The 23,594-nt window shown below is 30.7% G+C and overlaps 1 protein-coding gene across 2 annotated transcripts in view; it reads right to left on the bottom strand.

Moving 5' to 3' along the window:
- Positions 1 to 8: 8 nt before the first annotated feature.
- Positions 9 to 23,594, bottom strand: part of LOC142325187 (uncharacterized) — a 168,070-nt gene continuing 144,484 nt past the window's right edge. Inside the window, exons 4-8 of one of the 2 annotated variants that reach the window (XM_075366619.1) lie at positions 23,029 to 23,288; positions 19,110 to 19,527; positions 10,831 to 10,941; positions 8,996 to 9,298; positions 9 to 3,796 (exon numbers count right to left, since the gene is read on the bottom strand). In XM_075366619.1, coding sequence (XP_075222734.1) covers positions 3,515 to 3,796; positions 8,996 to 9,298; positions 10,831 to 10,941; positions 19,110 to 19,527; positions 23,029 to 23,288 — 1,374 coding nt within the window. In that variant the 3' untranslated portion in view covers positions 9 to 3,514. The remainder of the gene's footprint in view (positions 3,797 to 8,995; positions 9,299 to 10,830; positions 10,942 to 19,109; positions 19,528 to 23,028; positions 23,289 to 23,594) is intronic. The other variant, XM_075366618.1, reaches the window with a different exon arrangement.

Raw genomic sequence — 23,594 nt, 5'->3', positions numbered from 1 at the left:
AGTGTAATTAATACTAATTTAAAGAAGCACGTATATTTTTATAAAATACTTAAAAAATAAATATTCTGTTACTAAATATTTATGATTATCATTATTTTTACTTATTTGACTATATAAAAATATGTAAATACATTAATAATTTATCACATTATATATTTAATATAATTATTAACATTAAATGTTATAATTAAAAATATAATTTATAATTTATATTTATAATTTTTCTGATACTATATAATTATAAATTTCCCTTTTATTTTTTATGATTTTTTGTAAAAAAAAATATATTTATAGATGTTATTTTTTGCAATTCTTTTCTAGGCATAAGATTTAAATTTTTAATGTTTTATTACTTTGGTAATTAATCTTTATTTTTGTACAAGTATAATTAATCTCAATATTAATCTAAATTGGGTTGAAAATGGTTATGTAAGTCTTTTTATTTCAATAAATTAATTTGACCATTGTCTAATTTGTTTTTGAAAGGAATTGAAAATGACTACCAGCCCTGTTTATTTTAAGTTATGATTGTGGAAGCTGATTTGAACAGTTAGAAATTTCTTTACAATTTTTTATTTAACAAACATCGATTTAATTAACTTGTTTTTATGTATGTGATTACATTAATTTGTAAGTTTGATTCTGGTTAAATTATTTTTTGCCGTATAAAAATAATTGTTTTTATTGTTGACATTAAATATTCTTTCTGTGACTTATTCAATTTGATATGTTTCAAATTCCATTGCACTTGTTGCTCTTGAAGGATAATGGTAAAATTGTAGCTGTAATATGTTTTAACTAAACAATATCTTGGTTACCCAGAATTTATGGTGAATATGCATCTTTTCATACATTATAGCATTATTCCTGAAGTAGTACAGATTTAGATTTTGGAACAAAATTTATCTAACATGTATTGATTGACCTATTTGCTTTGAGTCTTCTGACAAAAGTAAATTATAATTATTATTTTATTCAGTGTGGTAAAGTAATATGTTGTACAATTACTTCATTTAAGCATAATTATTGTTTCTTTTTTATCATTTTTTAAAATTGTAGATATGCATCAGTTTTATTAGAAATGGTGCACTTATATCTTTAAAAAAATTACGTTAGGTGTAGGTTACTGAGATGTTTCTGCAAAAAAGTGCTTAGTATTTTGAACTTTTTAGATAAATATTTCCTAGATAGATGAAAAAATAAAACGTCTTTTAAAACCACGGCTTAATCCTCCTCTGAATTAATCTATTCCAATTGACAAGTGGCTGCTCATTTTTTTTTATTTTAATATTTCCTATATCCTTAGATTTGGAATACGAGGCAAACTTTTGTTCATGCATTATTAAATAATGTTATTTTTATAAACTGATTTTGGATTATCAAATCTTTGTTTTAGTTATCCTGATCTGATACAACATTTTTCATATACTCCATATTTCTGTACATTATTTCTTAAAGTAGTTTTATGAGGACATTTCGGTATAAAAATATCACCCAAATTCCTTCTGCATAACCTAACTAGGAAAACGCGTATAAAAAGGAAAAATAGTGCATGTGTATGCACATTACTTCATATGTAAATGTATTACCTCAATATAGAGCAGCTAGAACAAATTTAAAAAAAATCTTTGGTTTTATTGCAATAGATTATTGTTTAATTTTATTTTAATCAAGAACTCCATTCTAAATGCCATGTGTGCTATAATGGTAGGAGAATTTGTAAGGCAGTTTAATAAAGATCATGAGATTGTGTATTTTGGTGTGTGTATATATATGGCTGTTAGTCGATTATTAGTAATTTGTATAAATAATCTGTGATTATTTGGTGCATGCAGTTTATTCAGAATTTGTTCATAACAAATGATTCTTGATTTTGTACCTTGTCTTGTGTTTTCCTTAAAATCTAAGAACTTTTCTCTATGTAATTTTGTTAGAGAATTTGGATTCAGAAGTTGGATGCTGCCAATGCTTTGTGAAAACACAAACTGAGCAAACAAGTAATGTTTAGATATATCTCTCATATAAAACAGTGAGGACAGTGATGAGTTTTTAAGCCATGGATACTGATAAAAGATGGTTGTCTCATTAGATTCCAGAATTGCTAAAAAAAGTATAAATTCTAAGGAAACCATCAATCTGTAATATCATGTGGTGTATTTGTTTCTGTGGCTGAAAAGTATTGTTTCTTTGTGAATAATTGTGACAAGGCTGAACAACTGCTTTTACCATGTGATCTTGAAAAGATTGTGCTGTATGATTCACAATGGTACTCATGATGCCATTCAATTCATATCAAATAGTTCTTCATTACACTGGGAACAAATGGACATAACGCTGAGGTATTTTCATCTGTTTGTTTCTGTACTTAAGTCGTTTCTTTTTGCCAGTGTTTTTGACAATCAGCAGAGCAGTACAGAATTTGATTGATTTTGTAGGCTACTTAATTCTGTGTTAAGAGTAAAAAAATTGGTACAATTACAATTAATACTAATGAAAACTGTAAAAAAAAAAAAAATGTTTTAAGGTTTTTATTATGTGAGATAATCATTTGATTTGATCAAGGTAGTCAAAAATGACCTTTTCCCCTTATCAATACCTTTTTACATCCTTGATCTTATTTTGCTTTTTATTGGTTTTGTGGAAGTAGGTTTGATGTGGCTAGACCTTATATATTGAAGATGAGTGAGCCCTTAATCATAGAACCAGTGCATTCTTGCTGTTATTTATATGGAAGGAGCTGTCTATATATTGGTACACTTTGGGTTATTTGATGTGGAAGGGGCTGTCTGTATGCTGGTACAATGCCCCAGGAACATCATCTACTGTCTTGTGGTTGCAAAATAATTCTATTGGCAGAAGTGTCTTATCAGATAAAGGTTGGCTTAACAGTACTAACTTTTAGAGTATGCATTTTATAAAGAAATTTAAAAAAAATCAATAAACTAGTTCTTTTGCTCAAAAATATTAAGAAAAACATTAATTGGTTAATGTATTTTGGCGGCAAATGGTAATGGGTTTACAGCTGGCCTGGTGATTGTGATGATTCAAATTCAAAACAAGATTTAATGATAATAGCTCTCTTCAACTAGTACTGATAAACAAGTGTGTTTGTTTAATAAAAGATAAGTTGAGCTGAGGAATTGAATATTACTTAACATTTTTGCTTTTTTATCGCAAGAATTTAATCATTTATTAAATGATTCATGTTAATTATACAAACATTTTATGAAATTAATTTGTTTTTGCTTTATAAAGACAGATACTAGTATAATAACTTGACGTATAAATTAATTTGTTAATTTGTAATCTATTTATTTGCTTTAAAAAATTGTTACTAGTCCTAAAATTTATAAATTCTTTGCAAAACTTAATTACATTGATCATGATAGCAAAAGCATATATATTATATACCTTATATAATGGCCTAAATATAAATTTTTACTTTTATTTATTTATTTTTTTTTATATATATATTTAAATTGGCAAGAATTTATTTTTAGGCACTTAATAGACATTATTTCTTTTTTGCTGCTTGAGTTCGACTACTCGATGGCCCTGGTTTTGGTTTATTGTGTAACATTGTGGCACATTTTGGAATATGACGATTAGCAGCAGCTTCATTAAATTTTCTTCCACAGTGTGGACATTGTATGTAATCTGATGTATCCATTGGGGGGGGTGGAGGTAAATCTGCTAATTTTCCTCCTGCTGCAACATGTGCTTGTGCAATTTTAGCAGCTCTAATATTAGTTATAAATTCTTCATGTTTTTTCCTCCAGTTATTCTTTTTTGCAGCCTGAAAAAAAATGATTTATTCATTAAATTATTAACATATGTTTAAATTTCCTTTACACAAACTAAAGATAAGTAAAAAAATTCTGAAATGGGCCCTACATGACTTCCTTGTATGCTCATTAAATTACATATACACATTTTTTTAAAATGAAAAGTATATAAAATTTTATTTCATTAATAACTTCTGATATTTATTCATAATTTTTTTTTTATTGAATTATTTATTGTAAAAATTCTTTTACACTCAGAGGATTTATTATTTAGATTAAAAAAAAAGGAGATGAAGTCAGATTCGAACTGATGTGCCTTCCCCAAGATCCAAATATTTCATTTGGCTATAACTCTGGAACCAATGATAATAATTACCACTTATCATATGTCATTAAAAAGCTCTCAATGAGGGCTTATTACTGCAGTTAAGAGAAAGTCCAAAATCCAAATTTGTTTGGATTTTAGGTTTTTTTGGACACTTTTCAGTGTCGATTGCAATACGATTCAGTCGATTGCAATCAGAAAGGTAGGTGCACAACTAGATATTACAGCAGTCTTAAATCCATAATTTCAACATCCTACGGCTAATCATTTTTGAGTTATGCAAGATACATATGTATGTACATACATACAAATGTACTTACAGACATCACACTGAAACTAGTCAGGGATGATCAAATTTCTGTTGAAATCTGAAAACTAAAATTTTTCATGTTCACAATACTTGCTTTACTTTGTACAAGGAAGAAACAATCATTTGTGTACAGGACTTTGTTTGTCCCCTGTCCATCACAGAATGGATGGTACTTACTCTCAGAAGATTGAAGTTAGCAAATGGATACTTACTGAACAAAACATGCAATGTTGAGAAAAGTTAAGGATTTTCTGTTGTAGGTTATAAGTTTTCAAACAAAGTAGGATGTACGAATACCATGATGTAATGGGGCAAGATCTACAATAGGATTTGCACAGTGATTACTTCAGCTACAAGAAACATTAATTTATATTTTTGTTTGTGGATGACTGGATGACATTAATTATGATCAAATAATTTGAGATTGTGAATTGAGGGTGTAATAAGAACCCTTAAGACAAGATTACAATGTTTTTTTAAATATGTAATTTATTTCTTTTATTATGTGTATTTTGATGAAAGAAAACTGTGACCATTTATCAGCCTTTGAAGCTAAATAATTCACAGTGACTTGTTTAAGTTATATATGCATCAGAATTTGCAGTTAGTGACAATAAAATTGGAAGTTTATTGTATTTCTTTGTTTCTTATATTTTTTTTCTATTGATATTGCAATTATTTCCTTATATTAATATTTATAACAGAAAGCAAAGCATGTCAACAATTTTTTGTTGAATTTAATCTTATTCTTACATTACTAGAAGACATCTGTGTTTCTGAAATACTACCAGGTTGCAGTTAATAAATACTACTCTAAATTTGACAGCATCTAATAAATAATGGAAAAATAATCCACAATATTTAGATGAATCGTTAATATTGTTTAAACATATTTGTTTCACTTTTGCTCTAGTATAAACAATATTATTTCAAGTTGCCTCAATCTAATTTTAAATGGAAAAAATTGAGTTTTTATAACCAATAAATCACTACACTAATGTGTTTAACCTGGCTATTATGTTGAACCTAAAAAATGTACTGGTCTGATGGTATGGATGCCTCTGAGAAGAAAAAGAATGATATTCAAATTCTTACATGATGACCTTCTTCTGGACTATCTAGGCTTTCTGTAGAGCTGATGATAATTTTGCACTTGAACTAGCTTTCAGGGTGATATATGATTATAGAATTAAGACGATAAGAGATTGGGAATTTTAGGACCAATAAGTGAGGGAATAGTGGAAATAGTAATACAGAAGCTATTCAGAAGTGAACGAGAATTGGAATACGTTAAAATTAACTTTGTGGAGGCCATAGAAAAAGCATGGGATACTGACAGGTAGGAGGAGGGGAAGACAGACTAGAGAATGGAATTGAAGCAGTGAGGGAAGAAATCAGGCTTTGAGAAAATGGTTTAAGAGTAAGAATGTGAAGGATAAGGAAATGTAATATAGAAAAAAGAGGGAATGTAAGAGAATAGTGGCAATGGAAAAGAGAAAATCATGGGAGGACTTACCGAGAAGTTGATGTGAACAGAAATAAAAAGATGTTATTTTATAGTGTGATGACGCCAAAGAAACAATCAACACATGGAACAGCTGAAGTAGAGATGATGAAAATATTGCAGAAAATTCAGAGAAGGTAAAACCAGTTTGGTAAACTACTGTGAGAATTTATTAAATAAGAATCTCTTGTGAACAAGGAAGAGAAAAAATCACAGGAAAGTTGAATGCTTTAAGCTGGAAAAGGGATTAAGGTATAATGATTGGAAAAGCATTGGACCAAATGGGGAGTGTGGAAAATGATAGAAGCAGCAGATCCTGTTGGTATGTAATGGGTATACTGAGTCTTCAAAAGCATTTGGGACAATCAACAGATACCAGAAGAATGGAGAATTGGTGAGATTGTACCGCTATTTAAAAAAGGAAATTGGAAGAAAAGTTAAAATTATAGGGAGATAACTCTGATGGTCCAGATGGTAAAAGTTTTTGAACTATAGATAGAGCTAAGTTAGGAACAATATGGTGTCAGGCCACAAAGGAGTACAATCAACCTTATCTATGCTGCAAGACAATTGCAGGAATATTTACTAACAAACTAATTTTGGTGTTTGTTAATAAGAAAGCATATTATTCAGTGAAAAGAGTATCCATGTTGGAGAGTCTGGAAGAGTATATAAATTGGATGCAAGAGATGTACCAGATACAGAAATGTGAATAATGGTAGGGATTGGTTTGAAGTAAAATGGATTAAAACAAGGAAGTATTCTCCTGTAGTGTTTAATTGTTATAATGAGAAGAATTTAACAGATATCAGATGAAGATATTAAACAGTGATTTTTGCTTATGGTAAAGGGAACTGATGAGGAAGAAGTCCAGAAATTTTTGAAGGATTGGGAAAGAGAAAAGTGAGGTATTGACTATTATGTTGGGAGTGATAATGCTGAATAACTAACAAATTTAAGTATTATGTACCTGTAGAAAGTATTTCTTATCTGGCTGCAGATAGGAGGATAGAAAATGAGATAACCAGCTGATTGCAGAAAGGTGGAATTTTCTATAGACTATTAAATATTTGATTTGGGGTAGAAATGAATGAGGTGTGTGAGAAAAGTAATGAAACTGACTTTTTACTAACTAAAGTTTTTATTTTTTCAAACAATATTATCCCCTTCAAAGTAATTCCCTTGAGCAGCTATACACCGGCGGAGTCGTTGTTCCCACTCCTAATAGCAGCACTGGGAGGGCTTTTAACTGGCTGGTCACAGTCTTTTGAATGTTCTCCAGAGTTCCAAAATGAAGTCCTTTTAACACATGTTTCAATTTCAGGAAAAGGAAAAAGTCACAAGGACTCTCAAATCAGGTGAACAGGGGGGTTGAGGAACCATAGGAATGCATTTTGAGGTAAAAAATTCCCTGATAGAAATGGCCGTGTGACACGGGGCATTGTCATGATGAAGCATCCACTTGTCTGCAATGTCTGGTCTCACGCGAATCACTCTTTTCCCGAGCAAGGACACCTTTGTAAAACACTTGATTAACAGTTTGACCTGGAGAACAAATTCTTTATGCTCGATACTCCTACTGTCAAAAAAGCAAATCAGCATGGTTTTGATCTTTGATTTGCTCATTCTACATTTTTTCAGTCGAGGAGATGATGGAGTGTGGCACTCTTCGCTTTGCCGCTTTGTTTCAGGATCGTACTCAAATATCCAGGAGTCCATCACCTGTGATCACACGATTGAAGAATTCTTGGTCATTGTCAATCCTCTCAAGATCAACACACACGTTTCTTTGATTGTCCTTCTGTTCCATTGTGAGGTTTTTCAGCACCAATTTCGCACAAATCTTTCACATGTCCAAATTGTCTGTCAAAATTTAATGTACGGTGAAAGTGTTTAAATTTAACTGTTCAATCATTGATGATTTGAGGGTTCTCACAGGAACCCCCACACACTCAACGTTTTCGTCAGATTTTAAAGTTGAAGGTCTCCCTGAGCAAGATTGATCTTCAATGTGTTATTGGCCTTCCAAAAATGATCTGTGCCAGCGGAAAACTTGTGATCTTGATAAGCAATGTTCCCCATAGGCCTGTTTCAACTTTTCAAAGGTCACACTCGCGGATTCCCACAAAACTTGATTGCACAATGTTGCTCTAAATTCCAATGCTCCATTTTCATAATGCACAACAAAAACACAACTTCACTGATGGCGCTGTCAAAAATAATGTGTTGGCTGAATGGAGTTGAAACTCGTACTGAGCATGTGGAAGGGATGCACAAACCGGTCTAGCACAGACTGGTAGACACAGTGTTACCAATCTCATTACTTTTCTCACACACCTCTTATGATGGAAGGGATAGTTAATAATGTATAAATTTTGTCCTATAGTTATGTATGGTGCTAAAAGTATGGACAATGACAGAAAAGGATTGCAGTCATCTGCATGTAGTGAATATGAAATTTTTAAGAGGCATAATGGGAAGAATAAGGAAAGAATTGGGAATATACAGTGTAAGAGAGAAAATTGGAAGGAATCAAGTACGGTACGGTGGTTTGGACATCTCAGGAGAATGGCAGATGGTGGAATCCCAAGACAAATGTAAGAAATGCAAACTGTAGGAAAACAGTCGAAGAGGAAGACCATTGCATGATTGAGAGAGGTGGTATTTGGGAGGAAATAGTGGGAGAGATTGGGGATGGACAGAGAATGCTGGCAAGGCTTAGTCAACATCCAGATGCATTAAACTGGAACAGGGATTTGAGATATATGTATATACACACATGAAAACATGTACAGTTTAACGTAAATATACATAGTTAATTGATGTATGGATAGTTAATTTTTATATGAAAAGAGATATTAAAATAAATTTTTTATGAAATTTTCTTCCAACTTTTTTTAAACTGATAATTCCAAAATTAGTTTTATTGACGTTTAGATATTGAGGTGAATATTGTGTCATGAAAATATCCAAATAAAACCTGGAAGTGTTTTCTAGGATCTATGGTAAATCAGTTGCTCTGCTAACTGAATTGCTGTGGAGAATTGTTTTATAATATTTTATTAACTTACTGCAGGGGGTGGCGTTGGTGGTTTGCCTTTCTTTAAGTATTTCTCAGCACCTGTTCCCAACAACCTCTGTTTAACAGGATCGAAAGGTTTACGCTTCTTTTTTGCAGTTTTGGCACAAATATGTTGGTGAGCATCGATACGATCTTTTGCAAAATTACGACCACAAATAGAGCAGGATATGAGATCTGTTGCAGGTCCACCTGCCTGAGCTGCTAGTGGAACTCTAGCAACACCCTTTGGTGGTGTTCGAGTTGGACCACCCCTAACTGCCATTTTAACTTCAGTTTTAGGTTTTTCTTGTTCCTGGAAAAAAAAATTTTTCTACTTTAATAACTTAGGATAAAAATATCTACTGTAAATATATTGTTTAATATTAAGAATTTTATTTATTTTGTAACTAGTTGCCCAACCTAATCGCAAAGATCATTGCTGATAACATTGTTTTAAATGTAGCAAAACATTCATTCAAAGTTGTATTTTATTTGATTTATCTATTTTATGTTACCAATGTATTTGATAACTGTATTGTATTAGAAATTATTCATTTGAAATTGCATTAGATAAAATTATATGGCTTACAACCTTTTTTTAATCAAGACAAAAAGTAAAATTCATCCTAAATATTATATATGTGTGTAAATAGATTAAATAAGTAAATCTAGGCATCAATTCCTAGTTATTTTAATTTTAATACCTTTTGTCAACAGTATACTGAGGATGCATGATTAACAAGATTTAAAGTTTGTTTTAATTAGAGATTTAATAAAAATAAAGATGGCTACATAAATATACATTAAGCACATTGAGAGAGTTACAGCCATACCACTAAAAGAATCTACTTTCTGGTTACATTACATTGATCCTGTATCTAAACTGTTAGAAGTTTGACGTCTTTTATTGACTTTTTTCATAAATAAATAAATTTAATGTAGTATTTATATTTTTTGAGTAGAGATGGTGTAATAAATTAATGATTGAAGGGAACGGTCTACTATATATTTATTTTTCTTATGGCTGTGACATCTAAAGCACCTGAGTTACCATTCAGAGTTACTCTCTTAAGTTGCTCACTCTACTGGAAGTTCTGTGGTTGACTGAGCAAAATCCTACATGGTAACTGACAGTTGTATTCGGTAGCATTTTGCTACTGAGTGCAAGGATAATTTGCTGCTATCTATTCTTTGATGGGCTTGAATGCCTGTTGTTCTGATTAGTAGAAAATCTCTCATCCTTACTTCCCCTGGTAAGTCTGGTTTCGGGCCTTTTTATTTTGAGAACGACCGCTATTTTTTGGAGTGACTTGTATTTCATGTTTCATCACAAATAATAATTTTGTTATGGCACCTAATTACTCTTCTTTCATTTATTGATTGATAGATAAATAAAGTTGCTTTCATTATGTAATTAATTTTTTTTTTTCTTTTGTTGGAAAAATTGTTTAATCAGTTGTAATTGATGTACAATCATATCATTGCCTGTATAAAAAAAATTGCAATACAAAATTACATTTCATTTCCTTCATTTCTTTAGAGAATAGATTTACTGACTTGTACACAAATACATAAACAATTTTATAACAATAGCTATAATGGATTCAGGAACTCTCAAGATATAAATCCCTAAAAAGTGAGCAATAATTTTCATAATTATAGTTTCTGCTGTTTAGGGGAAGAAAATAAAATTTTATTCAAATATTGTTGTTTTAATAAGAGGTCGTAGGGGTTAAACATTTATAGTACATTTAGTTTAGATTAGAAAACATTTAGGAGTACGTAATTAAACAAATGGTATTCTTTATTTTATGACTTTATAAATTAATACAAATGATAACTTACCCCAGTTGAGGCTGATGAAGGTCGTGAACTAATGTTGTTGCTAATAGGAACTGGAGTAGGACGACGAACTCCCACTTTTGGTTTGTTTTCTGAATTTTGCACTGGTTTAACCTAAGAGTTGAAAATACAATATACATTACTATTTATTAGTCAAAGCTCTAACATAGAAACTATCATACCCAATTCCTTACCCATCGACTGACAGATTAATGCTGTATATTATTGTAGTAAATTAATAAATTATGATAGCTCATTTTACCCAAAAGGATTGACAATTTATAATCAATTTCGGATAATTAATAACCTATCAATTGTTGGATAATTGTTGATTATTAATTTATAATAAATTGTCTGAAGTTCCTGGAGACTGTGGGGATATAACAAGGAAATAATTCAAATAATTTAAACGTTGTATAATAATTACAATCAATGATAACATTCAGTTAATAATCACATTCTATTTTGAACAGAAACTATGTATGTATCATTTTTCTAACATTTTCTTTTAATTAAACACAAAATAGTGTGGTATAAGTCCTTTAAACTCAAAATATCTTAGAAAAATGAAAAATTTGGAATAAATGTTAGTTTTTGTTTGGGTGCATAATATTGATTTATTCACTATAGTCCTTGTTATTTGAGTTTTAATCTTTGATGAGGTTTGAGATTTTTCTCATGCTGCAAAATTAATTTCTTATAAGAAGGGTAACATTTAACTGACATCAATCCAGAGTCAAGAAACTAAGCAGTATCTTTGTAGGTTCCTAAATTAGAATTTACTTTTTATTTTAAATTGTTTATAATCGTTTGTATAATTGTTTATATTTATTTTTGTTAATGAGAAAAATTATATTGACTGTGTTAATTAGTGTAACTAATTTCGTGTTTCTCTCATATGCGAACACCTTCTCTGTCTACCCTAATTAATGACTGTCCATTAGTGGGCTGATCATTCCCTTTATGAACATTCCTCTTTCTTCTCCTTCATTCTCTTTTTCACTGTATACGTTTTCACTGTATAAGTTACAATGAAAACTGTATTGCCCTGCCTACCACCACAATATTACAATTTCAGTTAGCAGTTGCTTCTTTAGTTTGGTGCGGACACATTTTTGGCATTGTGAGTTGCCTATGGAACCACTACATAAGGATTCTGTTGTGATATGGGAGGGGTAGTGGTTAAGATTCTTTTAGGGCAAAAAAAGACATTCTACAAGTCTAAACATAACTACTATACAATTAGACTAGAATTATACCTTATATTTTAATTTAGTTTTTACTCTGTAGGTTAAACATTAGCTGTTAATTTTATTGCATGTGTAGTTTTTGCATATAAAACATGGAGGTATTAGATTTATTCAAGTTCTGGTGGTGGTACTTGATTATTAAAGAAAATAATTGAATGTAATCATTGTTTATAATTATTATACAAAGATTAAATCTATTTCAATTATTTATTTGTTTTAAGCTATTTCTTAGCTATTTCTCCAATCACAACTATAAAATTTGTTTCTTTAAGCTGTTGGCTATTACCAACTCGCAATTCTAAAGATTTCATTACATTTCTAATAAATTCCATTCTAAATCCACCAGGTTGGTTTAGTGGTGAACTCGGCATTGAAAATCAGCTGATTTTGATGACGAAAGTTCCAAGGTTCAAATACTAGTAAAGACAATTACTTTTATTCGGATTTGAATACTAAATCATGGATACCAGTGTTCTTTGGTGGTTGGGTTTCAATTAACCACATATCTCAGGAATTGTCGACCTGAGACTGTACAAGACTACACTTCATTTACATTTATTCATACATATAATTCTCATTCACCCCCTGAAGTAGTATCTTGAGGTGGTTCCAGAGGCTAAACAGAAAAATAAAGAAAATTCCATCCTATCTCTCAATACACTCAACTATCCCTAAATTTTTCTCCCACAATCAGTCTATCTGCATATGCTTGATACTATCATTTTTTCTCCAATTTCTATTTTTATTACTCTACATACCACACTAACTTATGGTCAAAATAATACTGACAGCATCATACTTCTTAAATCATCCAAGTAATTTACATAATGATGTTCACTTAAAGACATTATATTATTTCAATTTCATAAAGTAATAATAATCACAACTGAGAATAATTTTCAATTAATTAGCATTGCTTTTGAAAATAAAATTGGATGATTAAATGAACCTGATAAACCACAATGATTTTATAAGAACATAGAATATAAAATATTTATAAAATTTTTTTGGTGATTTAAGGTTTATTTGATCATAATTTATTTTTATCATTGCTATGGTAACAAAAAAGTACCTAAACAAGTTTAGGTACTTGTTATGATTTTAACTTAATATACACAAAATATAATAATTAGAAAAACTTTTACGAATACATACATACTTTGTCTATGTTTTACTACGGTATATTTTGTGCAAAATAAATTTATATTTTGAACAAAAATGAGAAGTAATAGCTAATAATGGTGTTTATTTCTAATATGTTTGATAACTTCTATTTGTTGGCTTTCTAACTTCAAGTTAACCATGCTAGTTCAATATTTGTGGGTGGAATTTTTTTAAAAAGACTTTAAACTGCATAGATTGAATCACTGAATAAGAGGATTCCACACAGATTACCTTAAGAAAAATTGCACATAGTGTTAAATCCAATGGTAGTGTTCAAAGCACTAACATTTATAATCTTCAGCTACAAAAAGATGATAAATGTCAAGGTTAAAGAACATGATCTGAAAAAATTCTTCACAATTAAAACAAAAAATTTATCCATCATATTTCTTAGGAATGTTTAAACTTCTTCAAACTCTTATAACAAACATCATTTAAATGTGAAATAAGTTAGAAAAAATATCACCAACATGACAGACTGTTTCAATTAAATTTTTGTTAATTTTAAATGACAAGTTTTAAATATAAGTATTCAATTTAATAAAATATTAAGTATTTCTAAAAAAATATTTTAATATTTTTAATATTAAATATTTATATAAAATATTATTGTATTAAATGATAATATCCTAGATCTGTATTTATAAATGTAGATCTGAATATAATTGGTTAATAAACTATAAAACATATTCTAATCTATGCTGTATTAAAATTAGGAAAAACTGTATATTCAATTTACTTTTTACAAAAATTTTCAATGTGTCCTCATTTGCAGATTTAGCAGCTATTTAGATACTTCATTTTGTTATGTGAGAATGTCAGCCAATCAGTGTTACAGCAGCAGTAATATGATTTCAAAGTTATGCAAAATAAGCAAGGAGTGGGAGTCCTTTATTAATTCTCCAGAGAAAAATCATTAATGGTGCTAAATCTGGCAGTCAATTTGACTGTAGCATTGAGGCCTCATTATCATGACCTGCACATCCTAATCAACATTGCCATATGTTTATAATTCATACGATGTGATGGACGGTCGTCTAAATGTCATCATCTGACTCTTCATTAAGCTGTGGTATTAACTAGTTTTTTCACTTTGCCCTAGTATATGCTGTAGACTCTGCAAAGAAAATGGCCCTACATAACTTTGACAGTATATTTACTTTATTTCTTTTTTAAGATTAAAATATGTTTTATTGCTCTGATTCCAACATTCACACATCATGGTGATTTGTCCTACATACAGTAAAATCTGCTTCATTACTAAACATAAGTGATTATACAAAATTGTTAAACTAAAATTTCTCCCACATGCAGCAATGAAGGTGCAGTTCTTTACTATCAATAGTGAGAACTGGAAACAGTTGAAATTTGTAGTGTTTAACTTTAAATTTCTTACAAAAAAACTTCCCCAACTGTTAATTCAAATTGTAAGCTTGCATGTGTACTGGATTTGTGGAGACTGTGTTTACTTACTTGGGGGGTTTACTTAACATGATTCACTGACTTTTCACTTAGATGAGGCCCTATAAATCTTCTTTTTTCCTGTTTAGCCTCCGGTAATTACCTTTCAGATTATACTTCAGAGGATGATATGTATGAGTGTAAATGAAGTGTAGTCTTGTACAGTCTCAGTTCGATCATTCCTGAGATGTGTGGTTAATTGAAACCCAACCACCAAAGAACACCGGTATCCACGATCTAGTATTCAAATCCTTGTAAAAATAACTGACTTTACTATGACTTGAACGCTGAAACTCTCAACTTCCAATTCAGCGGATTTGAGAAGACGTGTTCACCACTAGACCAACCCGGTGGGTTGAGGCCCTATAAATCTTCTTTTTTCCTGTTTAGCCTCCGGTAATTACCTTTCAGATAATACTTCAGAGGATGATATGTATGAGTGTAAATGAAGTGTAGTCTTGTACAGTCTCAGTTCGATCATTCCTGAGATGTGTGGTTAATTGAAACCCAACCACCAAAGAACACCGGTATCCACGATCTAGTATTCAAATCCTTGTAAAAATAACTGACTTTACTATGACTTGAATGCTGAAACTCTCAACTTCCAATTCAGCGGATTTGAGAAGACGTGTTCACCACTAGACCAACCCGGTGGGTTGAGGCCCTATAAATCTAGATTGAGGGTACACAATTAGATTTCATCTCCATATTTTTCATACTACTTTATGACACAATTTTTGACTGGTGGATCCTTCTCTAATTTTGTTTGAAATTGCTGCACAGTGTCAACAACATAGTTTTCACATATTCTAAAATACAAAATGCTTTCTCATGTTGAGTCACTTTGCTACAGCTGCTATCTAGCAGGAAATTATAGTAGCTGGATGTGCATTCAGCTACTATAATTTATCAGTTAGTTATGTTTCTTAGCTGACAGTTTCTTTTTCTTAGCTTTGTTTCATAACATTTGCTTCAGGAATCTTCATAAAACACTCTTTAAGTCTGGTTAAATAATTTTTTATATATCTTTAAATCTAATACTTAATAACTGTTTATTTTTTAAAAATGTTTCCTTAGCTTTTGCTATTGTTATTTTAATTTTGTTGTCACTTTTACAATATTTTATTAATATAATATTAAGTATCAGTTAATAAACAGTAATTTTAGAGGTTACTTTCATTTTAATGATGTACAGTTCAATGTTTGTTTCATCTAATACAAGGGCAGCTAATACAAATTCAACTTCGTTAAAATTTTTAATGCAATATTTAATACTGTCACAAAACTAACTAAATAGCTCATTTTTAATAGAAAGGAAGATTAGTAGGTATTTAGGAGGATTTAGTAGATTTTTAGTAGGTATTTATGCCCATGGCCAGATTACTTTCTCATGTTTTGTCGGTTTGAAGTAAACTATATTTAGCTTAGTTTTATTTTAATGAGTTTAATTTTAATATTAAATAAATTTTTTTAACAATTATTCCTCTGCATTTTCAAATAATAATAATGGAGTCGCCTTGGTAAAATATTCCGGAGGTAAAATAGTCCCCCGTTCGGATCTCCGGGTGGGGACTACTAAGGAAGGGGTCACCAGAAAAGTAAAAAATAACATTCTACGAGTCGGAGCGTGGAATGTTAGAAGCTTAAAAAAGGTTGGTAGGGTAGAAAATTTAAAAAGGGAAATGGATAGGGTAAAGGTGGATATAGTAGGAATTAGTAAGTTTCGGTGGGAAGAGGAAGGCGACTTTTGGACAGGGGACTTAAGAGTAATTAACTCAGCGTCAAATAATGGGCAGGCAGGAGTAGGTTTCGTGATGAACAAGAAGATAGGGAGGAAAGTGGAGTATTTCAAGACGCATAACGATAGAGTCATTGTAATAAGGATAAAATCAAAACCTAAACCGACAACGATTGTTAACGTCTATATGCCTACAAGCGCCCATGATGATGATGAGGTAGAGTGTGTATACGAAGAGATTGATGAAGCAATTAAACACGTAAAAAGAGATGAAAATTTAATAATAGTTGGAGATTGGAATGCAAGCATTGGAAAAGGCAAGGAAGGAAATATAGTGGGTGAATACGGGCTGGGGAAAAGGAATGAAAGAGGGGACTGACTTATAGAGTTTTTCACGAAGTATAATATAGTAATTGCCAACACCCAATTTAAAAATCATAATAGAAGAATATACACTTGGAAAAAGCCAGGCGATACTGCAAGGTATCAGATAGATTATACCATGGTTAAGCAAAGATTTAGAAATGAACTCGTTGACTGCAAAACTTACCCTGGAGCAGACATTGATAGCGACCATAATTTGGTGATAATGAAATGTAGATTGGGGTTTAAAAACCTGAAGAAAAGGTGTCAGATGAATCGGTGGAATTTAGAGAAGCTTGAGGAAGAGGAGGTAAAGAAGATTTTTGAGGAGGACATCGCAAGAGGTCTGAGTAAAAAAGATAAGGTAGAAAATGTAGAAGAAGAATGGGAGAATGTTAAAAAGGAAATTCTTAAATCAGCAGAAGCAAACTTAGGAGGAATAAAGAGAACTGAAAACCTTGGGTTTCAGACGATATATTGCAGCTGATGGATGAACGTAGAAAATATAAGAATGCTAGTGATGAAGAAAGTAAAAAGAACTATCGGCAATTAAGAAATGCTATAAACAGGAAGTGCAAACTGGCGAAAGAAGAGTGGATTAAAGAAATGTGTTCAGAAGTGGAAAGAGACATGAACATTGATAAAATAGACGGAGCATACAGGAAAGTTAAAGAAAATTTTGGGGTACATAAATTAAAATCTAATAATGTGTTAAACAAAGATGGTACACCAATATATAATACGATAGGTAAAGTCGATAGATGGGTGGAATATATTGAAGAGTTATACGGAGGAATTGAATTAGAAAATGGTGTTATAGAGGAAGTTGAGGAGGATGAAATGGGAGAAACAATACTGAGATCTGAATCTAAAAGAGCATTAAAAGATTTAAATGGCAGAAAGGCTCCTGGAATAGACGGAATACCGGTAGAATTACTGCGCAGTGCAGGTGAGGAAGCGATTGATAGATTATACAAACTGGTGTGTAATATTTATGAAAAAGGTGAATTTCCATCAAGACTTCAAAAAAAGTGTTATAGTAATGATACCAAAGAAAGCAGGAGCAGATAAATGTGAAGAATACAGAACAATTAGTTTAACTAGTCATGCATCAAAAATCTTAACTAGAATTCTATACAGAAGAATTGAGAGGAGAGTGGAGGAAGTGTTAGGAGAAGACCAATTTGGTTTTAGGAAAAGTATAGGGACAAGGGAAGCAATTTTAGGCCTCAGATTATTAGTAGAAGGAAGATTAAAGAAAAACAAACCAACATACTTGGCGTTTATAGACCTAGAGAAGGCATACGATAACGTAGACTGGAATAAAATGTTCAGCATTTTAAAAAAATTAGGGTTCAAATACAGAGATAGAAGAACAATTGCTAACATGTACAGGAACCAAACATTTGCTGATGATATAGTAATTCTAGCCAAGAGTAAAAAGGATTTAGAAGAAACAATGAACGGCATAGATGAAGTTCTACGCAAGAACTATCGCATGAAAATAAACAAGAACAAAACAAAAGTAATGAAATGTAGTAGAAATAACAAAGATGGACCACTGAATGTGAAAATAGGAGGAGAAAAGATTATGGAGGTAGAAGAATTTTGTTATTTGGGAAGTAGAATTTCTAAAAATAGACGAAGCAGGAGCGATATAAAATGCCGAATAGCACAAGCTAAACGAGCCTTCAGTAAGAAATATAATTTGTTTACATCAAAAATTAATTTAAATGTCAGGAAAAGATTTTTGAAAGTATATGTTTGGAGTGTCGCTTTATATGGAAGTGAAACTTGGACAATCGGAGTATCTGAGAAGAAAAGATTAGAAGCTTTTGAAATGTGGTGCTACAGGAGAATGTTAAAAATCAGATGGGTGGATAAAGTGACAAATGAAGAGGTGTTGCGGCAAATCGATGAAGAAAGAAGCATTTGGAAAAATAAAATTAAAAGAACAGACAGACTTATAGGCCACATACTAAGGCATCCTGGAATAGTCGCTTTAATATTGGAAGGACAGGTAGAGGGAAAAATTGTGTAGGCAGACCACGTTTGGAATATGTAAAACAAATTGTTAGGGATGTAGGATGTAGAGGGTATACTGAAATGAAACGACAAGCACTAGATAGGGAATCTTGGAGAGCTGCATCAAACCAGTCAAATGACTGAAGACAAAAAAAAAAAATAATTATTTTGGATAGGAAAATTTTTTTTAACTTTAAAATCCATTATTAATTTTTTTAAGCAATTTATTGATTTAAATTTTTAATTTCTAAACAATACAAAATACAATACATTTTACATACCTCTGGTTTTTTACTAGGAGGTGTTAATTTGGCCATAGATTTTGTAACCGATTTAATACCTGCATCTGAAATTTTTGGTCGAACTTGCACAGTCGGTTTTTTGTTATTTATTTCTTGTTCCTTTGCTGGTGCCATCATTGCTTTTTGTTCAGCTAGGGAAGCACCACCTATATTTGGTAACTTTTTAAATACTTTTGTAGAATCCAAATCATATGATTTTGCTAAACAATCGTTTTCGTCTTCAAATTGTTGCTGTTGTATTTGTTGTTGATAATGTTGGTATTGTAATTGTGGTCTTGGTTGTTTGTAACGATTGTTGTTATCAACAATGTAATCTTGATCTAATCTTTGCTGTGATGAATAAATTGATGGCTGGTAGTAATAATCGTCTTCAACTTCATAACCAGCAGATGGATATCTGAAAGGAAATATTAAGTAATTATTATTTATTATTATTATATTTAATGACTATCACCTAATTTTTAATATGTAAGATATAAGTTCTATAATATGCTAACATTCTGGTTTAATTTTTACGAATGATTCCACTTACCTAGTGTAGGAAGATTAAATAGTACTTGAAAAGTGTATCAGATCAATAACTTATAAAATAATAATGGTCTGGTCCTTCTGACCTGAAAAGGATCATCTTATGATTATCTGCTCTGAAGTAGGTGTTTAGAACCACAACCATCTCCATTCCTCCTGAAGTCACAGCTGAACTTTTGAGTTCCTGATAACTTCTATTTCCTTTTAGATCATCATTTTTTACTATTTTCTGGCCATTGTATTTTTACTCCTTTACTGATCCTCCTAAACTTTTAATTGATCTTTGTCCATCCATGACATGTCTCACCCTAATCCGAATTGTCCCGATTAAGCTTCCTTTATCATTCATTTTCCTCATTATCATCATCATCATCATCTGATGTTTTGCCTGATAGCAAGTTCCTTATGTCACCACTGTCTTCATTCACTTCTGTCCCAAGTCTTCTCCTTCATCTCTGTGTAGTTTCCAATCTTCATCTTATCTATTAACTTCATCTTTTTTCTCTTACTTTTATGTTTTATTACCCTTCCAATGTCAAGATTTACTTCCTATAGTCAAATGACCTAACCAGTTTTCTTTTCTTTTTAGTAATTCCTATTTAAGAGCTCTTTCTTTTTAAATCCTGTTCGTTACTTAATGCTTGATCAGTCCATTTTACGTTCTCCAACCCCATTATTTCTTAATTTTTCACTTTGTCATCCATTTATTCTTCTCCTTGTCTATATTTCATGCATTTCCAATCTTTCCTTTTCTTACCTGAGTTAGTTATGTTTCTTAGCTGACAGTTTCTTTTTCTTAGCTTTGTTTCATAACATTTGCTTCAGGAATCTTCACAAAACACTCTTGAAGTCTGGTTAAATAATTTTTTATATATCTTTAAATCTAATACTTAATAACTGTTTATTTTTTAAAAATGTTTCCTTAGCTTTTGCTATTGTTATTTTAATTTTGTTGTCACTTTTACAATATTTTATTAATATAATATTAAGTATCAGTACCTTTTATTTGTCCAATTCTTTCTTCTTTTGTGCAGAAATTCAATGGTTTATTTATTTGGGACATAAATAAATATAACAAAAATCAGGGAAACAATTAATACTGCCTTCTAAATGTCGGTGTGTCTGAAAATTGATCTGGTGGGTGACTGTTCACCTACGTAATCATAGCTGGAGGACAGCCTACCTACTGAAAAGTTAGTAAGCCAAATTTGTATTTAAAATTATAATTACAGACCTACTTTTTGCATGTGTTGGGTAAAATAATTTCTAATTTCATGTAATTTATGTTGCATTAAAACCATTTTGAAATAGCTTTAAGCATATGAAAAAAGATTAAACCAGCAGTCAAAACTCAAGAGAAAATATATCAAATTGTTAAACAAATATAATGATGATATCACTTTTTTAGTTGAAAATTGGATTAAACCAATATTTAGTAACTGTTATATTGGATTATGAATGCGACTAATATTTTGTATAATTTAGAAATTGAATTTCTCAAAAAACTGTAAACTGTGACATCATTATAACTGTATGTATTTCTTGTCGTATGTAATAGTAAATTTTTGTATATTTTTTTAACTATTACAGGGAGTTTTAAAGTGATGGAAGTACTTTAAAACTCCTATAAATTAAACAAGTTTAACTTCTATCAACTATAAGTTTATAGTAATATAAGTAAGAGATTTCATATGATGCAGTATAAACCTCTTACTATAATGCATAAAAAGTGAATATATATATATACACACACACACACACACACACACACACACACACATTTACATATAAATTCTCTGCATGGTTACAGATCATTCAAATTTTTCTTTAAACTATTGAAAATTTTCAAAAAATTTCCACTTTCTTGGTGACCAAGTGATAAACCATTTTACTTATTTGTAAAAACCTATCTACTCTCCTTGGGGATATCAACCCAAAAATTTTACTAACAAATTGCTCCAAATAAACGAGTCTCTTAACAAAATGTTATCAAAATCGGTTTATCCAGTCAAAAGTTATTAAGCGTTAAACACGCCAACGCACGTACATACGTTCGTACGATCATTACCCCCCCCCCCCATTATTTTTGTTTTTTTGGGTCCGTGAGTCATGAAAGGTCGAGAAATGCAAATATTCCAATACATCATTTTTGATTGATTATCATACTTTTCTTCTTGCAGCATTATTCTAGAGCTATGAACCAGTAAAGTAATACTTGTTAAAGTTTATTGCTGATTTTGTAATTGAAATCTCATTGCCGTATCATTTCTTAATTTTGTACAAATTGTCATTAGTTATTGTACGTTTCATAATAGAATCAAAATTGTCGCTTGTGATAAATAATTTACTTATTTTGTAAACAGTAAGATATAAAGAATAAATAATTTAAATATTTATAAAATATTTTTTTTTTAGGAATTTTAACGTCCGTATTCTCTCAATATCCTCTTTTGAATCGATAACAAGCGGACAATATTTTAGATAATAAGGTACAAATAATTTATCAGAAGAATAAATTGAAACTTTGTAAGCTCCTCTTTTATACACGGAAGGTTTTTGCGGTGTAACGTGAAAAGAGTTATATCGTTGTCCTGTAAGAAAGAATACTATTATATTTTTTCTAGCGAGGCACTACTTTTATGAATATAAACGCTTGAAAATATCCAGAATTTCTAATTTATTAAAAGTCTGTTTGTGAAATGTATTTAACGTTACAAAAAAAAAATATCTGACAACCGATTTTATACTCCGAGAATACAACAACGGACTGACATCTTGGGTTAACCCTGTTATATAATACTATATTTTAGACAGAAGTACGCAGTGGTATAATTTACAACGTGATATTTAAGAGCGTGACAATGGGAAGAAAAAAAGAGTATCTGATGTTTAAGAATGATTAACAAATATTAAGAAGAGCGCGTTAACTTCTGTAGTATCGATAGTTCTTCTGTAGTATCGATAGTTCGAAGTAAGGTCCTAAATTTTTTATGATTTTTTTTTTAATCGAAAGATAAAGTTGTATTTGTTTGTTTATGATCGGTAAGATAAATATTTTAATATTTTCCTCTGATTTCATAATTACCAATCTTTTCTTATCGGAAGAGGTGCGGAACGAAATCGAAAGCTTTACTGAAAAAATTAAATTGAAACGGGAACTTTTTTATTTAGACTTTTTTTTAAAAACTGGTTGTGTTAGATATAAAAACAGATCACCAGATAATCGAGAATATAAAAAAAATGTTACAATGAGAATAAGTGCAAAAGTTAAAGAAATAGAGAAGCGAGTAAAGTCATTTAGATGATTCACAACAAAATAGTTGAGTAAAAAATGAGCTGTGTAATTTATGCATTAGTAGATTTCACTTGCCTGGGTGGAGCTGCTCGAACTTGGCTATTGGTTCTTCGTGGATTCTGGCGTATGGGTTGTGCACGATCTAAACTAGTTCCTCGTCGACCCTCTAGTGGTTGAAGAGGATAACTACGATCTAAACCTCTTCGTTCTTGAAACAGTTGACGAACCTTCCCTCCGCCACCGTTTATTCTTGTGTATGCTTGTTGTGCTTGATCAGCATATAATGCCAATAACTTCTGTTCTTTCTCTTGTTGTTGTTTTTGTTGAAAACGTGCCTGTTAAAAAAAATTGTAAAAAATATTCTTTACTCTATGAAATTATTTGAAATAAAATGGAATAATCAGAAAAACAAATTATTATGTTATATTTAAAGTTCTGATCCGTTTTAAAATACTCGTATATTATTATGAAGTTCTACAGGACCGACTGAATAGTTATGAAGCAAAAAAAGCGTTTTCATATCTATTTTGAAAAATAAATGTTAAATTTTTCTTCACTTGCCGTTTATCGGTTCTCGATAAACAAAATGTATTTCAGCATTAGATACAAATTCTAATCGGTCGTGCATTTCTTCTTTCAAA

Source organism: Lycorma delicatula, chromosome 5, assembly GCF_047948215.1.
Source record: "Lycorma delicatula isolate Av1 chromosome 5, ASM4794821v1, whole genome shotgun sequence".
Lineage (NCBI taxonomy): Eukaryota > Metazoa > Arthropoda > Insecta > Hemiptera > Fulgoridae > Lycorma > Lycorma delicatula.
This window is presented reverse-complemented; position numbering and strand designations above follow the sequence as displayed.